The sequence below is a fragment of the Buteo buteo genome, chromosome 15 (genome assembly GCF_964188355.1).
Source record: "Buteo buteo chromosome 15, bButBut1.hap1.1, whole genome shotgun sequence".
Lineage (NCBI taxonomy): Eukaryota > Metazoa > Chordata > Aves > Accipitriformes > Accipitridae > Buteo > Buteo buteo.
Genome location: NC_134185.1, coordinates 4,689,943 through 4,709,243, shown reverse-complemented (window position 1 = coordinate 4,709,243; position 19,301 = coordinate 4,689,943). Strand labels below are relative to the sequence as shown.

Genomic DNA, 19,301 nt, shown 5'->3' with positions numbered 1-19,301 from the left:
TATAAAGACCAGTGAGGAAACTCAAGAGTATTCAAAGATGGCCCAAGTGAACAGAAGCCTACCATCCTACTGACGCTCCTCTTTCATGAGCAAGCCCCCACTGAAAACCTCCAGAAAAGAGCTGCAGTGAACTGAACTCCATTTCTGCAGCTACAGGGAACAGGTAACTTCCCAAACTGATCTCTGCTAATGTCTCGGAGAAATACTTGCTTCCTCTTGCCAAAAATCCTTATGTTGACTTTATATACCTTGTTCAAGACCAAAATTGTTTGGAAAACCACCTGCTGGAAAAATATTCCATGGATTCCCTGATTCTGTATTGTATTACAACTTTCATCTCTGAGTATGTGATCTGAAGAATAGCACACTGATTCGAAATGCTACTCAGTATTGCAGAGAAAAAAGCTTGTATTTGGTATGAGAAAAAAGTAAGTTTTTTGAAGGTAAATTTTTGCATATCAAGAATTTTTTAAAAGCGACCGTTCAAAATAAAGTTTTCTACAACTGACCATACCTCAGTAACTGTGCCATAAAACTTAAATTATTATTATGAACATCAATCAGAATTAACAGTGAGTATTTCAGAACAGAATTTATCATAAAAATTTGCACTTTTGGTTCTTCTCCAACTCTGTAAGGAACACCACAGGTCACAGAAGCTGTAAAAAGAAGCGTTTCTGACATGTTGCTTGATTTCATGAAACTGACTTTTTTTTTTTTTGCTTACACAGCTTAACAATTCTGAATATAGAACAACAACTTATTTAAACTGAAAAGCAAAACTGTTAGAATTATATTAAATGTGCAAATTTTCATTACTCCAGATTAGATTTATGATAACTACCTAAAAGCACAGGTTTGAAATAAATTAAAGCTTGGCAGAGTTAGTTTAGAATGCAAACTGTTCGCAGAAACCAAAACACTTTTGCATACATTAGTAAGAACTAAACAGAGTTCAAATAGCACTCTCTCACTTATTACTGCAGGAAATTGATCTCATTACCTAAACTAAAAATTTAAAAATATAGTAGGAATAATCTACTTAAGTCCTCTGCTTTGCCAAATGAATATTTTCAGTAATTATTAAATGCTTATTTCTGTTTCATCACTCTCTAAGGCAATGAAGATACAAGGTATAAAAATATGAATTTCCATAAAAACAAGATCCTTTAAGATACCCCTTTCCAATATCATTACTATATTTCTTTATCAGCAGTTTCTTTCCCATTTTGCTTCCTTGCCAGTACATAAACTAATAGGCTTTAAGGTTACTTCATAGTTACTTTAAGAAAGACTGCAAAATTATTTTCAAGCTTGTTAGTACAGCAAATATTTCTAGACATTAAGACTGCGTTTGTTTCCCTGATGGAGATTTTCTCCTTAAAGCACTATTCAGCTCCTTTACAAGTAACACAGTTTTCACCAACATACTAACCTTTGGTCTGAAAAATGAAAAAAAGCTATTAGTCACTTAACAATTCACCAATACTTCATCTGTACAACAGTAGTCACACAAAGAAATAGTCAGCAGCTATCTGGAACAAAACCCCTTCCTCTTACCCTTAATTTTACCTGCAATACTATGCTGTTCCCCCCATTCTCCCACCATAACAAAACCCAGTTGCTGGAATTTCCTATCCTCCTGTCTGAGATTTCAAACAATTTTAAAATTCGGTATGCCTTTATTTCTGGTTAAGATGTTTCATGCCACATACGAGGGAGGGCTTTTGTGCAAATTCAGAAGACACTGGTTTGGTGTTTAAGGTCTGCCATGATTCAGAGATGGACAAGGACTTCTCTAAAGCCAACTACACTTAGGCATAAATTAAGCAAGGCAGGCACTAATGGGATGAGTTAGAACAGGAAACTTGCATGCATGCAATTATTGTTACTTTAAGAATACCTAAATAACCCCCTTTTACCATGCTGCTTCTTAAGACAGTCTTGTTCTCTCTTTAGCCCCATGAATCTTAGGCTACCTGTCTGTACTGTGGTCCACTTGAAGAAGGTATAATGGAAAAGCAATGCCTTACTAACTAAAGCATTCTATAGCAGAGATCATGCCATATTTCTGGGTCTGGACCAAAGGACCTCCAGAGGTCCCTTCCAGCCTACATAGTTCTGGCATAAACAAGGTGTTGAAACTTTCAGAAAAGAACAAAAAGGGAAGACACACTGGAGCCACTTGAAAATTTTATTCCAAATCATAAAGAGAAATGTGATGTTTAATTTCGTTTTAGTAGTTTTGCTCCAACAGGACTCATACATAACTAAGCTTTAAGAAGAGAGTGGTCTTTTGAGATGTTAAAGCTAAATATTGCACACAGTAAACACAGAAGTGTGCAACAGGCAAAAACCTCCATAACAAGGCATTGACATTTCTTAAACTTAATGTTTAATTTAGTGTTGTGCTTTATCTAAAAATTACTGCATTTTGTAGAGGTGCAATATAGCATGACAAATGCTTGGGAATCCTGCTGCACTAGGATTCATCTGTTTCTATTACTAGTCTGCTTGACTCCCACAGCAATTATTTTTAAGTATTGACACCAGTACTAGATAAACTATTCTTTGTCAAGTCCTTTGGAAAAGGCTGCATAAAAACAGGAGACTAAGCAGCATTAAATAAACTAAAAATAGCATTAAAAGTCTGCTAGGAACAAGCCAAGTAGAAGGGAACCGGTACATGATTTTGTGCATTCATTTTCAAGTGGAGCCTTCAAGGTTACTGGGGCTACTATTTTTTTTACAACATTCAAGGTTGGCTTAGCAACATATGTTGTTTTATTAAGTAAAGTACATGGTTATAGCAATTCCTAGATATATTTACTTCGGGTTGTATATTAACAGCTTCTCATTCAAAATCATCTTTATGGTACTAGTACATTCTTCTGAAACACTGTCCTCGCCAACAGCAGAGCATCAGAACACCTGTGATATGCAGCCTTACATTGCCATTTTTCACAGTTGTCACTAATGGCCACTAGACTATTCTTCAAGGTTGTTCTCACGTTGGGAGTACCTGTTGAAAGCAAGCAATGTCCTCTGCCTTAAATTATTCTGAGATTACTGAAACCAGTTTATTTGCAAATATCACTGAAAGAAACCGAGGCCAGAACAAGCTTCTAGGGAGTCCTTTCTTCTGCATCCTCCACATGATCACCTTATTATGTAGCTTGACTTGGGATTTTCTGCCCTAAGAAAAACTGAGGCCCTGTTTTGAAAAGAGCCACAATAACCTGTTTAAGTCATCCCTTGTTCAGCAGGTATTAGGTACTTCTGCCAATTTAAGGAGGCAAATAAAGAATTAAACTGGCAACCTCTTACAAATATTTTCACCTATAAAGAACATCTCTTCTGTAGAGGAGCAGGGACACACTCATTATTCAGATCCAGTACGGGCATCATAAATTTTTGCAATCACATAGATGACTGGTAACTGGGACACAGTAACCCTTTATTGTTTGGGGTTTTTTTTTTTCCAATGCTGTCCTTTTAACCTTTTACTTAATTATATTCTTCTGTCACTTCTGAATGACTTCTGTGATTTAAAGTAATTTCCAGTCGATCAGGTTTTGGTGGAAAAGTTACAAAAATTGGTACCAAAGTTTTCAGTTTTATTTTGCTCAAATTCTGACTACATCCTTAAAGATCGAAAGAACATCACTGTTGAAAACTTCCCAATTTACATAGAGTTTTCCATTCCATTGTGAAAGAGTATCTTTTAATTCAGCAACCTGCATTTAATGTTGCATTATCATTACTGTGCCCCCTCCCTTTATTCTTTTTTTAGTCATTTTGTGCAACAATAAAAGTTATCTGAGCCTTAATTTGAAAAATAGGGTAAGAACACTAGTTTAGGCCAGCAAAAAAAAAAAAAAAAAAAGAAAAAGGTTTTTTTTGTCCCTACTAGGTCTCAATTTAAAAAAACAAAGTTCAGTTTTATACAAACCAATACTACCTTTTATTGAGCTCTCACAATGCATTGCTCTCAATATACCACTAGTGACACCATTCTAGTTCAACCCAATCCATGTGAAACACTTTTCTTGAGTTAAATAAAACAAATCAGCAAGTAACAGTGTTAATGACTCTATTGACACATTAAGTTCTAGACTTGATTTTACAGGCTTGTTTTTCTCTCTTAGATGTTACTAAAATTATCTAGTAAATAAGGACATTTCTTTGACAAGGACAAGAGAATTGGTATCCACTTTATACCGTATATTTTGCAAACTAATTGCCTCTATGGGTCTGTTTGGGATGGAGTTAACTTTCTTCACAGCAACAGGTACGGTGCTATGTTTTGGATTTGTGGCTAAAAGACTGCTGATAACACACCAGTATTTGGGCTATTGCTGAGTAGTGCTTGCACAGCATCAAGACTTTTCTTTTTCCCCACTCTGCATCTGCAGCAAGTAGGCTTGGGGTGAGTAAGAAGTTGGGAGGAGACACAGCCAGGACAGCTCACCTGAACTGACCAAAGGGATATTCCATGCCATATGATGTTGTGCCCTCTAAACTTCTCCCCATCATCACATGGCATATTGATTTAATACTTTTGATAACTGTATAATTTTAGTTTTGCACAACCATATTTCTTGTTTTGCTAATTAAAGCAAGCCAACCTCTAAGCACCTCGTTTAATAAATTCAAGGACTATACATGCACACGCACATACATATACACATAGAGCCAGCAATACTTCTCCACTGTTGGTCCACTTTCTTCATAACCACCTTCTCTTCCCTTTCTCTAGCATTCCATCGATTTTGCCAAGCAGATACAAGCAGCACATTAGTAAAGTGAATCAACCTATACATGGAACTTGCCCTACAAACCACAGTGAACTCCCAAGTTCTGTCTTCCCATTGAAGCTTAGTGTACACAAGCCTCAAAGCCCTGAATCTGAGCATCACAGTTTTGCCACAGACTCATCCAAAGGTAAACTCCCACTCCCTGGAACAGGCAGCTATGTTTTCTCAGAGACTTAGACAGCAAGTCTGCAGGAGATGGGATTGTGATGAACATTAAGTAACACCTGAAACATAAGTGGCATACTGTAGGAAGTCCAGTGTCTCAGCTAGGCATTTCATCAGATTTAGTTCAGGCAGCTATTTTTGGAGATAACCACAGCACAGCGATAACCTCTCAGCACAGTGCCCATACGCATGTCTGGTTACTAGAGGTAGAAGAGAGGTAGGGGAAGACAAGAGGGGAGTGGAAAGCTTTACACCAGCTTGCTTGGTTGACAGAACTGACAACATACATGAGGTCTTCTGATACGTGTTAGACTTTGAAGGAGAAAAAAAAAAAAGAATATTCAGATCTAGCAGCAACTACATTGCTCTGCAATTAACCCATTCTCTGTTTTTAATTACTATTGTAGCAAAATCGGAAAATAATCCAAGTTTGTGAAATGACTAAGGACACTGCCATCCTTTCAGAACATTTTTTTAATGTGATCACACTTCAGACCCTATGGTCAGTCTAAACTCTGCATTTATGGGCTACTCTTCTGCACATCCCTGTTCACCAGATTACTCTCCTCTGACAGAGGCAGCTGAGGGCATTTTGCACTGGAATTGACAAAGGTGAAACAAATTTGTTTGGTAAAGCCTGGTTCAAAAGTGCCAGCATACAGTGAAAATACTGTGGTTATTTTTTCATTGTAAATGAGTGACTTTGGGAAAAAAGAATAGTGTTAGATAATTCAAGTTTCCATTTTCTGCTTCTGTTACCTTATGCCAGTTATCTTCATATGTACAAACTTTAAGGGTTTAACAGTACTAAAAGACATATGACACCCAATAGAAATGCACCCCCCTCAAAACACTTTAAAAACAAGCGGAACGTTTGCTGAATTCACTACTACAAGATATTCATGTAAATAATTTAGCAAGTTTCAACACCAGCATTTAGGATTAACGTTGACTTTATTCTCATTTACATTACCTGAGAGTATTAGAAGGGGTAGCATACATGGTGCAAGACATAAGCCACATGACTAATAGCTCTGAAGTAGAAAAACTCTTCAGTCAGAGCAGTCATAAGTTAATACTGTAAATATCTCTCCTACTCTGAAGCAAGATATCAGTCACTGTCAAAAATCTGATCCATCAGCTGTCCAGTCCAGTGATCTGCTCCTATTTTCTTTCATACTTTAATATTACACACAAATAATACTTCTCTGCAGATTTTCCTCAATTTTCTACTTCAGTGAAAAATTCATATGAATCTAGAATTCAGTCTGTTTCATACCCATCTGACTAGCCATGCATTTCTTATTTCTACACTCTACCTTAACTACAAGAAGCTTTATGAAAGCTGAAGATCCATCAAATAATTTAGAGAAAAGCACTTCTAACTTACTTAAAAGCAATTTCCAGTTTACTCACTAGAGCTCATAGACGCTTCTGTGGTTACTGAACAAAAGTCTTCCTTTGCTCTTATTAGGTAGGAATTGTATGCCTTGCACATAAAGTAATCAGATTCCTTCCCTCTTTATTACCTGCTTGCAATAAAACTTGCAAGACAGCATGAACATTTGAGAATTCCCATATGAGAAAATAATGTCAGTAATTTACTATAAGCTTGCAACAGGTTTGTAGATACAATTTTTCCTGACAGCTCATATACTTCTACTATACAAGTTAGTTTAGTCCGTACCTATTTAAAGCATTACTCACGCAGGTATCCTAGAATTTTTAAAGAACATTTTTACAGTTTTCATATCTGACGTAAATAGGTAAAAACTAATGCTTTCATAATATTGAATTTAAATCACGTTAAAAATGAAACGTGTTATTCTGTTACAGGTATCTCCTATAAGATACCAGCATTTTCTTTTCAGACTTGCAACTAAATATGAAGAAACTCAGATATCAGACTAACTCTGCAAAACTTAGGATAATTCTAGCCAGTGATGAACTTCTATCTTGCCTAACTAGCAAAAAAGCCAGAAAACAAGTATACTATATTGAATCACAAGATGTACTACAGTGGTAGCATTATGAAGTTGTACAGACTGCAGCGACTCTGCAAGCAAACTCTGATGCATTTCTAATCAAGAGAAAAAACTGCATGTCAACCAAGGAAAAAAGCTGCACTCTTATTTATAAAACTAGAATTACCTCAAATAAACACCTAACCCAAGGGGAAAATGTAAGTTTATTATTCAAGAGTCCATTGTGATTATTCCAATGAATCACTCTCAGACACTGAACTACTCACACTGATGTGGGTAAGCTAATTTAAGCCATTTATACCAAGCAAATCTACAAAACTGAATTGCATTTTTTTGTTGTTGTTAAATAGAGTTCTGTACACATGAAGGTCATTCAGTTGAAACACACTCCCAAAGGAAAGCATTTTTAAGTGGTCCTTGATCTACAACTCCACTTTAAAAACCTGGGTGTATGGTTTTCATTAGATTTTCACAGTTAGGGCAAGGTTCTTCTACAAGATTATGTAAAATGTGTTATATCTTTAGTCATTTGAACTAAAAACTTCATAGTAGAACTAACAGACACCTGCACCATAATGTTATCCATTAATATGATTTTATCTGGGTCTAGGCTAATATGGTAATAATTTATACGGCAAGTGGATTAAGACTATTCCTTTGCTATTACTTATTGACCACCCAGTACTATCATTTTAACCGAATTTAAAATATTAGCTCAGATGTCATTTACTTTAGTCAATGTATTCCAAGAAGGCTTAAAACCTTTCATGTCTCGTACTTAGCTGAATCAGTTTAGCTCCTTTCTAATGCATCAGACATTCTCAGAGGCCCTTTTACCTTGCTCAAAACAAGGTATGCAACTACAGAAGAATTTCCTAAAATGAAGTTGTCTTTCTTTTTATACTTAGTGCTGAGACTATGGCAAAATAGCAAAGTTTAAATCTTTCCCTTTAAATTCTTGTATTTCATGTATTAAATCTATACTATAACAACCATATTTGAAATACTAGTTGTATGCATTTATTTTCAAATATATTATGTTCTTAAAGCTGACGAGTTCAGAATAGGGTCTGAAAAAAGAGGGCAAGCTCTTTCTCCTAAGTTTGGAACTTGAAGAAAAGCGTCAAAAGACTACAAGATGATTGCTAGGTAACAATCACAACAAGAAGTAGGAACCTGAAGCCGAGCTAGAGATGGCAAGACTGCAGAGAAGGATAGGCACGCAGCCTGAGTGAAGAGGTATCATAGTTTTCTAGGGATTCTGGGGGCAAGGATTTGAGCAGAGTTTGCTGCATCTCTAAATCTTTGAAATGACTGTGTTTGACCCCAGAAGCCAGGACCTGTTTACAAGGACACAGAAAGCAGAGGGAAAAGCTGTTTATCAACCCTTTTCCTATTTTGTATTATCTTGTCATGGAATTTGATTTAGATAAAACACAAGCATTCTACTTTTAATCAAATAAAACCTGTTTCTTTTACTCTTTTAGAATAAATCATTATGAAGTAGAAAATCTAGACAGATCCATCTTAAAGCTGCAGCTGATCCAGTGTCCCATTACAATATCCGTAAATTGGATTAGGGCCAGAGTGTTTTAATGCATCTCAGTTTGCAAGCTGTGAAATGCAATAAACATGGGGTTTTATTTTTATAAGCTGTTTTAAATACATCTTCAGTTTTAGAACCACATATTATGGTTACATGAACTCAGCTTACATATTTCTACTCCATTTCTATTGACCTCATTAGCCTGGGCAAGATTACAATAATGCAGCTATATTAGTTCCAGTTCCTCATTAAATTGTTTTCTTTTGTAACTTTTCTTCTAAAAAACCATTTGAGTCATACATAATACAACATCAGCGTACCCAATCAGAACTAAGGGGTATGTATTTGTAATTCTTTCTTCATACATCTCCAGACAAGAATGAGCTGTTTCAGGCATGGCAACTGACTGAGCTCGTAGTGGAAAAAAACCCTCAATACAAGCATAGCTTTCCATCCCTATTCATGAAGGTATGCTTTGCAATCTTTTCCTTAACTATAACAGAAGTGCTTTTGGGTGAAAAATGCTTTTTGCATGAAACTTAACGTCATCCAATATCATGTCCCTACACCCTTAGCCAGTCACCGGCTCAGACCCTGGATCTCTCTAGATGCTGATATCCTGATATCACTGGCTAGTCCAGCATGAAATTTGGTAGCTGTTACACACGTGCGTGAGCACAATACGGATGTCTCCAGTAGGTGGTCTTAGACACGCTACCTTTGCAATAGTTGGCTTCTAGGTGCTGGTCTCTGCGGCTGCAGAGCTCGTCTGGTACTCCAACTGGAAGTTTGCTAGTGTTCGCACACAGACGCAGTGGAGACAACGCACTCACAACATGGTTGCAAACAGAATTTGGCAAGAATATACGGTAGCCTGCGGTGATCAAGTGCAGGGCTCAGACAAGCATACTGCCCAGCAACCTGCACATACGTGACTGCCCCTTCTTATCCCCTTCCCCACTGCTTCCTCATGCTTGTTCCACCCCAATCCACCTTGATTCCTCCACTTCCCTGCCTTTGGTCTGTCACCTAAACATCCCATATGGACCTTCACACAATATTCTCTGCCCTATCCCTGAATTCTTTTCATTCTGCATCCCATAATAAGTCCCACAGCCTAGTATGCAATCACCCCTTACTTGGCCTGGGGTTCCTGGGAGAGAATCTCTTTCCTTGACCCACCTCACCACTCTCCTTTGACGGACCCAGGAGAAGCAGATCGCTGTGCTCTGGTTTTACTCACTAGGTTACTCCGGTTCTCCACCCCATTGCCGTTCCTCTGATTCTTGCACTCTTTATGTTTTAGTCATATAGTCCTACAGCATCACACTTAATATTGTTTCATATAAGCTGCCTCTGGATTAGGGCTTTATTTTAATTAGTAAATAAATTAATTAATACAGATTTAGACTGGAAGACACTGAAAGTTGCATGACTGTTTGGAAGCTTGTTGAAATCTCTTATGGCATTTTTTTTTTTTTTTTAAACAATTTAAAGCTTAAGCTAATGTTGGAGCTTTTAATATTGTCAGTGGCATCTAAAATTATTTTTTTATGGAAAAGAGAGTTACTATCTTTACTGTTTAGTAAGATTTGCACATCTGACAGTGCCTCCCACTACCCCATTGCCCTATCTCAATGGTCACACACTGGAGTGAGATCTCTGCCCTGAGGAGTTTAAGCATGTTCTAGCTTAAGCACAGTAAAATGAAAGAGAACACACAAAGACACTTGATTGCTTTGCTCATGCTCCAATACTTGCATTATTTTAGGAAAACAAAGGAAGCCTATTATTCAAAACAAGATAAGATTATTATTTTGAGTGACATTATTTAAATTAAATGTCTTTTTCCTGTTATCAACTTCATCTCATCCAACCCTTACACTTCTTTACATTCAGTTCTATGTTATCAGTACCACTTCTGTAAAAATGTCATGCTTTTTGTTCTTGCATATTTGATTGATTGTACACAATCTCCTAACTAGTACTATAATTTTTATAAAACTTTTTAGATGAGACTGTATATTTGCACTTTCAGTCATGCATGCTGTGGTTTCAAATGTCTCAGAATGAGTACGTCTTGGTCATATAGATGTTTTTATCTAAAGACAGCATCCATCCATGAATAAGGCCGATTTAGTTCACACTTATTTAAATGTGCCCACTTTTTTTTTTGTCCAATATACACATAAGTATATGTAGATGTTGCCTTCCTAATTGTCTCAAAGTCACCAGGAAAAAGGGTGAAGCTTATCACAAGCATGCAGGAGAAACCTGAAAATGCCATCTGTTAATGCATATTATCAACTGAAAACCCAGGGAAGTTTTAGGTTTTGACCCTGCATGGAGCAAAAATATAACTGAGGATCAATTAAAACTAAGCACAAACAATACCTTTTTGTTAAAAACAGTTTGGCAAGTTAAACAAAGGCCAATTTAACCAAAGCAGCCAAAACCCAAGCTTGTTCTCATAAGTTTTAAGATTCCATTTCTATAGAATTAAAAAACAAAACAAAACAAAACCAAACACAACCCAACATTAAAATACTGTTCTGCTGCAAACCGGAGATGAGAGGATCAAGCTGATGCAGAGAACACGCACCGGGCTGATGAAAAAACACGTGATACCCTTCCCGTAGGTTGACTCCTTTTCCAACACTAAAAAGACAAATACCCTTCTTCCCATCTGACAGAAAAAGGGTTTTCTTTCAATTGCTTCTACCTGCAATATCTATTTCTTAATTTCTTTGTCTACGACTCCCAATACGTAATAAGAGCCATGACAGATTAATTCCATTAAGTAAGACTATTTTTCAAGGCAGTCCTCAAACATAAGGAGTCCTTTGTTGCCTGCAAAAGGAATGAATCGCACAGTTTCGGGAAAAATCTAATTTGACTTGCCTTTCTTCAGATTAGCATTAGAAGCAACCAGAGAACCCAAAATAATCTGATCTTTTCCGTAAGGCTGAAAAGGTATGATTAGAAATGTAAAACCAGGCTGGGACAGGTCCATAAAAAGCAAACCGAGAGAACAAGAAGCCATAGAACCCTTCACCCTCTGTGGGGGTAGGACACAGGGAAACAGGTTGTCCTACATCTTACCACATACTCCTAAATCCTGAGCATTAACTCATATCTACTTAGTCTGAATTTCTGAAAACAAGGACTGAGAGTATAACACTGTATTCAACCAGAGGGCAAAACAGGTTTCTATTTTTCTGTTCCTGTGATAAACACTTGATTGCTTACATATTATAATTTAAATTTATATTACATTTTATATAAAAATATAAAGAAAACATTTTAAAACGAAATCACTCAGAAAGGCAAATAATGTTCAGAAGTCTAGGGAAGCATATCAACAACTATTCAAATGATATATAACCAATATGGTATCAAAAATAAAGAAAACATTTCAAATATTTATAATGCAATTCTGTACTTAAATAATCAATCAGGTCAATATTTGTGAGTCAACTTATTCCTACAACTTAAAAGTAAACACCTAAATATATCACTTCCACCACACTGGTGTTTAAGTGGACACCAAAAACGTTGTGGGCTTTCATTCTTCCACGCATTCTCCCAATGCTACTCAGTTTTAAAGAAGCGAAGAACTCTAGAGCACTATTTGCTCCAGCTCATTTCTCCTCGTACAAAATGGTTAGGAAGATAATTTGGAGTACTTTGGGTAAGTAAAAAAAATCCCCAGAGAACTAATTGGGACTAATAGTTCCTCTTGTCTCACTTGCCCAGACAGGTTGATTTTTGTGGGAGTTTTAGCTGTCTTTGGGGCAAAACAAATGCCCTAAAAGGCTACATTAAGTTCTTCCTATTTGGTTAAATGAGTATTTGGACACTTTGATTTTCCTATATGAAGGGAGAAAGCTGCTAATATGATTTGCCCTCACGTGTATTTGGGGGGTTCTCTAGCACTTTTTAAATGCAAACAACTTACACCAGTACCTCCGTAATGCAGGCTATCTGGTGCTGGTTGGTACCAGGTGAGTGAGAGGCAGCAGTTCACTTTTATTGCTGAGTTTAAGCTGGCAATTCAGTCTCCAGTTTGGGGGAAAACAACAGCATTTGATATACTACCATTGAAAGATAACCTCTAACTGACCCATTCTTGTCACTTAAATCAACTCTACACAGAAAAAAGAGCCAATTTCAAACTCAAAATGCAATCTAATAAAACAAACTAAACTTACAGTGTCAAATAGTACTTCAGTTAATCAAGTTTAACTGCTGTGATCCTTCAGAAACATTCATCATCATGATATGTTCAGCAGAATGAAAAAAGTCTTAACTTTGAATGTCAATACTAGTTTGCAAAAGCACAAGCAGTTTGTGAAGAAAAAATAGTTTGTTCTTTACATCCTAACCATTTAACTTTACTGTCCCAATACAACACAATCTGTCTTAAAAGGGCTTACTTTCAATAAATTAGATGCAGTTTCACAATAACTACGGCCCTCAATATGCAGTATTTTACAGTGAAACCATCACAATGCTTTCATGAAAGTCTTCAACTGATGCAAAACCTCTAAAATAAACACCACAGAAAGCTACACAGTGCTAAATCCAAGCACTGTCAAAGCATTCAGTGCCATAGACTTAGCTGAACTTCACCATTTTGGATATCAGAAATACTTGTCAAGTTTTCCAGGGACAGTTTTCCAAAACACTTCTGGCTTAATTCTGGATTGCTAGCACTGAAGCACGTCAAGATTTTCTTTATTTAAAAAGTAAAACTATATAAAAAAGTTGAATCCTACAAAAATCTGAAAATTTTAGGCATATGAATTCTCTCCCCCTTTACTTTTGGAGTGTGCCAAAGCCTCAATAGGTCATACCCAGTTATGCCATTTTAATCCGAATTTGTACTGCAGATGGACATTAAAAAAGGTATGTTTTGGGAGAAGGAAAAAAAAACAAAACAAAAAAACAAAAAAAAACAAACCCAGAATTGTCCTAGTTGCTCTGAAATTCAAGAAGTCTCATTCATACAGTTCAATTCAAGTTCTCTGTTCTAAATCAAATATTGCACAATGGAGGTACTTTACTAAATGAAGTACTTAACGCAACCCACTTCTATTAGCAGTCTTGCCAAATGCACGAAGAGTTTGCCGTCCATTCTGTAAAGAGCACACCATTTGATCGCCTGCACACACAGTCTTCCTCACTCCATCCTTTGCAGCTCTAACGGCCTCGTTTATCCTTGGGGCACCCAAACTCCACAGCTCACGTACCGGCCATTTCCCTTCTAGTCCTGACCCTCCAGCCCAGGTGACGGGACTGCACCCCATCTCCTTCCCTTCTACGCTTTCTTTCAGGGAAAAACAGGTACAAGGTGGATGGAGCGCACACAGACGCTGCTCCAACACGCTGCGTGAAGCAGGAGCACGGAGCTGACCTAAAGTGCTCCTCTGTGCTACGAGCAGAAACTCTACCTAAAATGGCTGCACAGTTTAAATTTTAATTCAGAAAACTACTATGAGGCTTCAGTAACTCCCTCACACACCAGCAGAATAAGTAGGCTACATACTCTTTTTAAAGACACCAAATGACTGTAAATTGAGCACACTCAATTACCAAAGGATGAACAAAAATCCTACTCAGTAGACATACTAGAAATGAAAAGGAGTTCAGTGTTTTACTCTGTTCCCAAATGGAGAACTTGTTCAGCCAGCTTAGGCAGAAAAGAAAGAAAAAAAACAGAAAATCATGGCTGATTTGGGAAATTTCACCAACTTCAGCTCTGCAAAGGAGAAATTAATAAGAAGGAAAAGCTTGTCAGCAGCTGATGAAAGGGTGGGCAGGATGATGAAGTATAAAAACCAGCTATTAAAAGCCTAGCTGGTTCTTCTCACCTACAAATTAAAAATTCGTATGTGTTACCATCAACAAAACAGGTAAGATTGGTGGTCAAACTACCAACCTTCTTCCCTCCCCACTGTTGAAATGGGCTTTTAAAGTATTGGATTTATTTTTTTAGCCAATTTAGATTCTCTTACTCTTAATTGGGTATACAGAACATCTAAAAATTGCTTTCACTGCATGACAGTCTGCCTTGTGCTATTATTCTTGCTATTGGCTCATAAGAATGATTAAGAAGCATGCAATCAGCTCAGTTTGATTATTTATTCTTGCAATTCAACAAATTTTATATTGCCAAAATTGGCATTTTTGTTGCTTGCAAACAAGCTGGGCTTTGACTGGACATCTTAGCTCCAAGTACCTGGCCCCAGTTTCCATGTCATGAAGAACTATATAATAACTGTTCCAGCACTTTTCTTGCAATTTGTGGTTTTTTTCCTCCAAAGTAACTGTAAAGATAAGGTTATTTTAAGCATGAGTACTAAGGAAACTTGAGGTCTGTAACTGTAGAAATGGCACAGGGAAAGGGGGAGGAAGGACCCTGGGTAGGTTATCCAAGTTTCTCAACTTTCTTCAGTTAGACTGAAAAAAACATTAGAGCTGCCAGTAGTTTTGCCATGTCACTTATTTTATTAAAGAATACTGCAGATCTGATGTGGTACATCACACTGTTGGCTGCTTCCAATAAAACACTAATCACTGGACTAGACTTAGTCTGTAGCTGACATAGTAAAATCTTGTTATATTAAAAATTACCCAGTAATTTTGTCACAGAAAGTGGAACAGCCCAGAAAAACAGTGTTAAACAAGCATCCTTGCTACTCACTGCTCTGCAGTAGACCTCTCTGATCTTGAGGAAATTCTACTCTACATCTGAAATCACTGTCTCCAACTCAAACGTTCATAAAAAGTGTTTCCCATGAAACCCGCTTTAAGGACATGATGATTCTTACTGAAAAGCAATTTCAGTAAGAAAGCCCACTATTGTTAAATCAGTTAAAAGGTGACTTTCTGTTCTTTTTACTTATAAAAGCATGCTAATCAACAAAGTATCTTTTATGCTATAATTACCTGACACATTAATGCAATATTGGAATAACGCAGTTTACTAAATCAATGCTACAAGCTTTCAGCAATATTAGAAAATGCAACAGAAATCATGCTAGACATTCAGCTTGTTAAAGGCTAAAGATCAGTTAGTCACCGGAAAAAAGCTCTTACACAGATGTAGGAACAGATTAGTCAGTTCTATGAAGCAGAGATCAGAACATGAGAACTGAATGCGAACATTTTAATTTTTTAGGATGCATGTTCTTGTTTTAAGAGTTAAGAAACAAACTCAATATAAGATATAAAAAGGACAACACTAGAAACCTAAGACTTGTAGGAGTACATGACACTTGTAAAGAGATCTGAAGTTCTCTATGGCTTCATTTTCAACTTTTTACTAATTTAAAGCCTGTCATTTTTTCCATCTTTACTGACTCCATCTACTCTACAGGATGGCTAAAACACTGCTTCAATTTCCTTAATCAAGAGAAGTCTCAAAATTGTAGCAGAACTGCCAGTAGCTTGGTCATGTATTTTTAATTCATTAGCTTCCCCAGCCCGGCATGTCTAGACTGGAGATATACCATGCCTGCAATAAAGGCAACCAGTGACTTCACATATGAAGTCTCCAAAGAATTCTCATATTCTGTTTCCTTCTCCAGAAAGCTGAGAACAGGGATAAAGAGCCATCTACTGCTTGATGTAGTGGCTTAAACCATGATACTACGGTCAAGATGCCAGCATTCCCCTACTGATTCAACATACAATATTTAAAATATCCTATAGACAGTCTCTAACTGGATGTGAAGTATATCATTATTAGTCAAACTAAGAAGAATATTAATGTTTATCAGCTCCCTGAAGCAGAATCACACCACAAAAGCAGCAATGCTCTATTACATACATAAAAATAAAATCTTTTGGTCCTCTATCTCACCAGCACTTTGCAATGAAAATGCAAGCATTTGATATAGGTCTCTTTCCTTTGGATTCTAGAAAGTGACTGCGATTTAAAAATATGTAAAGTTTACAGGCTGTGTCTAAAAATAGTTCATTTTGAATGATCTTTAAAAGCCTTGAAAAGCCTGAGCTTAAAGAATCTCTTAAATTAAAAAGATGACACATAGATGAGTTCCATTTGAGCAATCAGTGCTGACACATTAATAATGAAATAAAATATGCTGCAGTATTTCAAACGTTTTGCAGCTGTTACAACAGCACTATTATTTAATGCAGATATATTTACCAAATTCCACATTTTGTAGTACAAGCATTTAAAATCAAAATACTTCTTTTTACTTGCTTAATCATTAACTGGTAATCTAATGACATTTCAAATGTAAATCTAATCAGTGGCATTTGAATTGGTTAATATTTCAAGTATTAGGGTAGTTCCTCAGCTGTAACTATGAACTGTCATCTTTTCTCATCACCTAACCAAGTATTCCCAGCCATGTGACAAGGTTCAGGCATCCTTGCAAAGGGAAACCCTCTCTCCTCCAGACCAAAACTAGACCTTTGCGTTTTAGAAAGTTAAGACTTCCAAACCACAGCAATGTTTTTAGCCTTTATAACTAAAGTACATTGTTCTAAGGACCAGAATAAAACATTTGACTGGATGCCCTTGTAAAACTTCAATAATCAACAATTTTAATATTTTTATTGTCATCCATACATATGCTTTAACCTCCTACCATATGAATAAGGATATCCTTTTCCAGTAGCTCAGTGAAGCTACATAAATTGTCATAACAAAGTTTGCTTCTGCGCTAACTTATTCCAAAACTGCTTTCCAATTTCAGAAGAAAGACATTTGGTTTGGGGAGGGGCTTTTTTTCCCTCCATGTGTGCACATATATTTGTATCTTGTTTTATTATGCAAAATAAACAACTTCTATTTGAAAACTGAACTAGAAATACATCTGCAACCATAATGTATGAGTACACAACATTTTTCATAATTGTAACACAGCACTATGGGGGAATAAACTGACAGATGGAGACTCCGATGCGTTCTGTGGACTACACTGCAGATCAGAACATACTAATGGATTCACATCATCTGAGAGAGGACATCTGTCTTAGAAGGAATTATTGCATTTAATACTCAAATTACCCATTCAATTTTTGTTTAATATTAACTCTATACAGAAGTGTACGTGATTTAATTGTACCTATGTTGCTAAGGCTGCTCATTATGCTTTAATATTGCTGCATAAGGAAGCACCTTAACTGGTCTGTTTGTCACGTTTTGTGACATAATCTGGTTGAATATTTCCAAGTTAGCTAGACTAGAGTTATTAATTCAATTCTATAAATTATACACTTAGGTTTAAAACGGATTCATTTATGAAAGACAGTATTAAGTGACCATACAGCGCTCAATAAAGTTGAAAATTTTCTGTGTGAGAATAGCAATGGTACACCTTAAACCCCTTAATTACCTGAGCTTAAATCTTAACAAATCTTAACTTACTTTCCTCTTCCCCCAAACACATTCCTCATCATACGGTCAACCAACCTCTGTATGCAAGCAACAGCACAAGTAAACCATTCACGTGGATTATCCAGATTACTATTCGTACATACACACACGTGTATATATATATATACACACACATAGACAAACACACACTTTTTTTTTGTTTTTTTCAAATCTTTGTGTATATAAATACCATAATTTTTAAATAACTGGAAAAAAACCCCTGTTCTTACCTTTTCAACTGCTAATTGTTTTGATGGTTTTTCTGATTCTCTCTCTCTCTTTTTTTCTTCTTTCTTTTTTTCTTTTTCCTTCTGAAAAAAAAAAAGGCATTTTGCTAGTACTCAATAACAATGCATTTGCAAATATATTGAATGTCCACAGTCATATAGAATATAAACAGAGATCTTCAGTTACTCCCTTTCAATTCAGAGTTTATGCTTCTATCTGCTCTGCTTCCAGAAGTGACTCATTTTGCTCAAATAGTACTACAAAAAATATTGCAACTCTGAGAATTCAAGAAATTCACTATTTCACCTGCTCATCTGCATTTCCTCTTATAAGCAGAAGGAAAAAAGAACCGGTGTTGCTTGTCCTAAGTTAAGCAGATCTGAAAAGAAAAAAACATCTACAAGTACTCCATTAACTCTGATAACCACTGTTGTTAGGACACAGTCAGTCAGTCTCTTTGACCAAAGAACTATAGTAAGGTAATTTGCATGCAGCTTTCTGCAGAGAGTTACTAATTTTTAAAAGCTAATCTAGTAGTCTTAAAAAAAACAAACCTGAATGTAAAAAGTTGACTTGGGCCATATGACAGACCCGCTGAGTCATAAGACATTAAGTTGCTCCAGAAAGAGAAAACATAAGAGATCCATTAACTCTGAATGCATTATAATGACACTACAGAAGTTTTTTCATTTTAGTTTTGAATTAATAAATGGGGCAATATTTCAGACCCAGTCTCACTGAAGAAAAGCATAAAATATTCCTTAAGGCATCATAACATACAGAAGATACAGACTTTTTAGGCCAGCAATTGCTTTGACAAAGTGTTAATAGTGATTTTTAGATCCAGTAATCTGTCTGCATTTATCTTGTACAACTACAGTATAGTACTAGTGAGTATACTTGAACATTAAATGGATGGAACAAGAGTTTACCATCTGTAAAAAAGGAATGAGACAGTAGCTCCTAAATGTTCTTTCAGTCATTAGACTTGGATCCCTTTGTTCAAAGCTTCGAAACAGCTTTGTTCCACAAGACACTATTAGCAAGTTTCCCAATATTAGGAGGAAGGTTGAGAGGTTAGACTGAGAGGTTAGATAACCGTCCATGCAGCTCCAGTATTAGAAATAAAACAGCTTACTAGGCTA

The 19,301-nt window shown here is 36.4% G+C and overlaps 1 protein-coding gene across 2 annotated transcripts in view; it reads right to left on the bottom strand.

Moving 5' to 3' along the window:
* Positions 1 to 19,301, bottom strand: part of SMAP1 (small ArfGAP 1) — an 88,704-nt gene that overhangs the window by 21,891 nt on the left and 47,512 nt on the right. For both annotated transcript variants that reach the window (XM_075046437.1, XM_075046438.1), the window contains one exon: positions 18,159 to 18,239. In XM_075046437.1, coding sequence (XP_074902538.1) covers positions 18,159 to 18,239 — 81 coding nt within the window. The remainder of the gene's footprint in view (positions 1 to 18,158; positions 18,240 to 19,301) is intronic.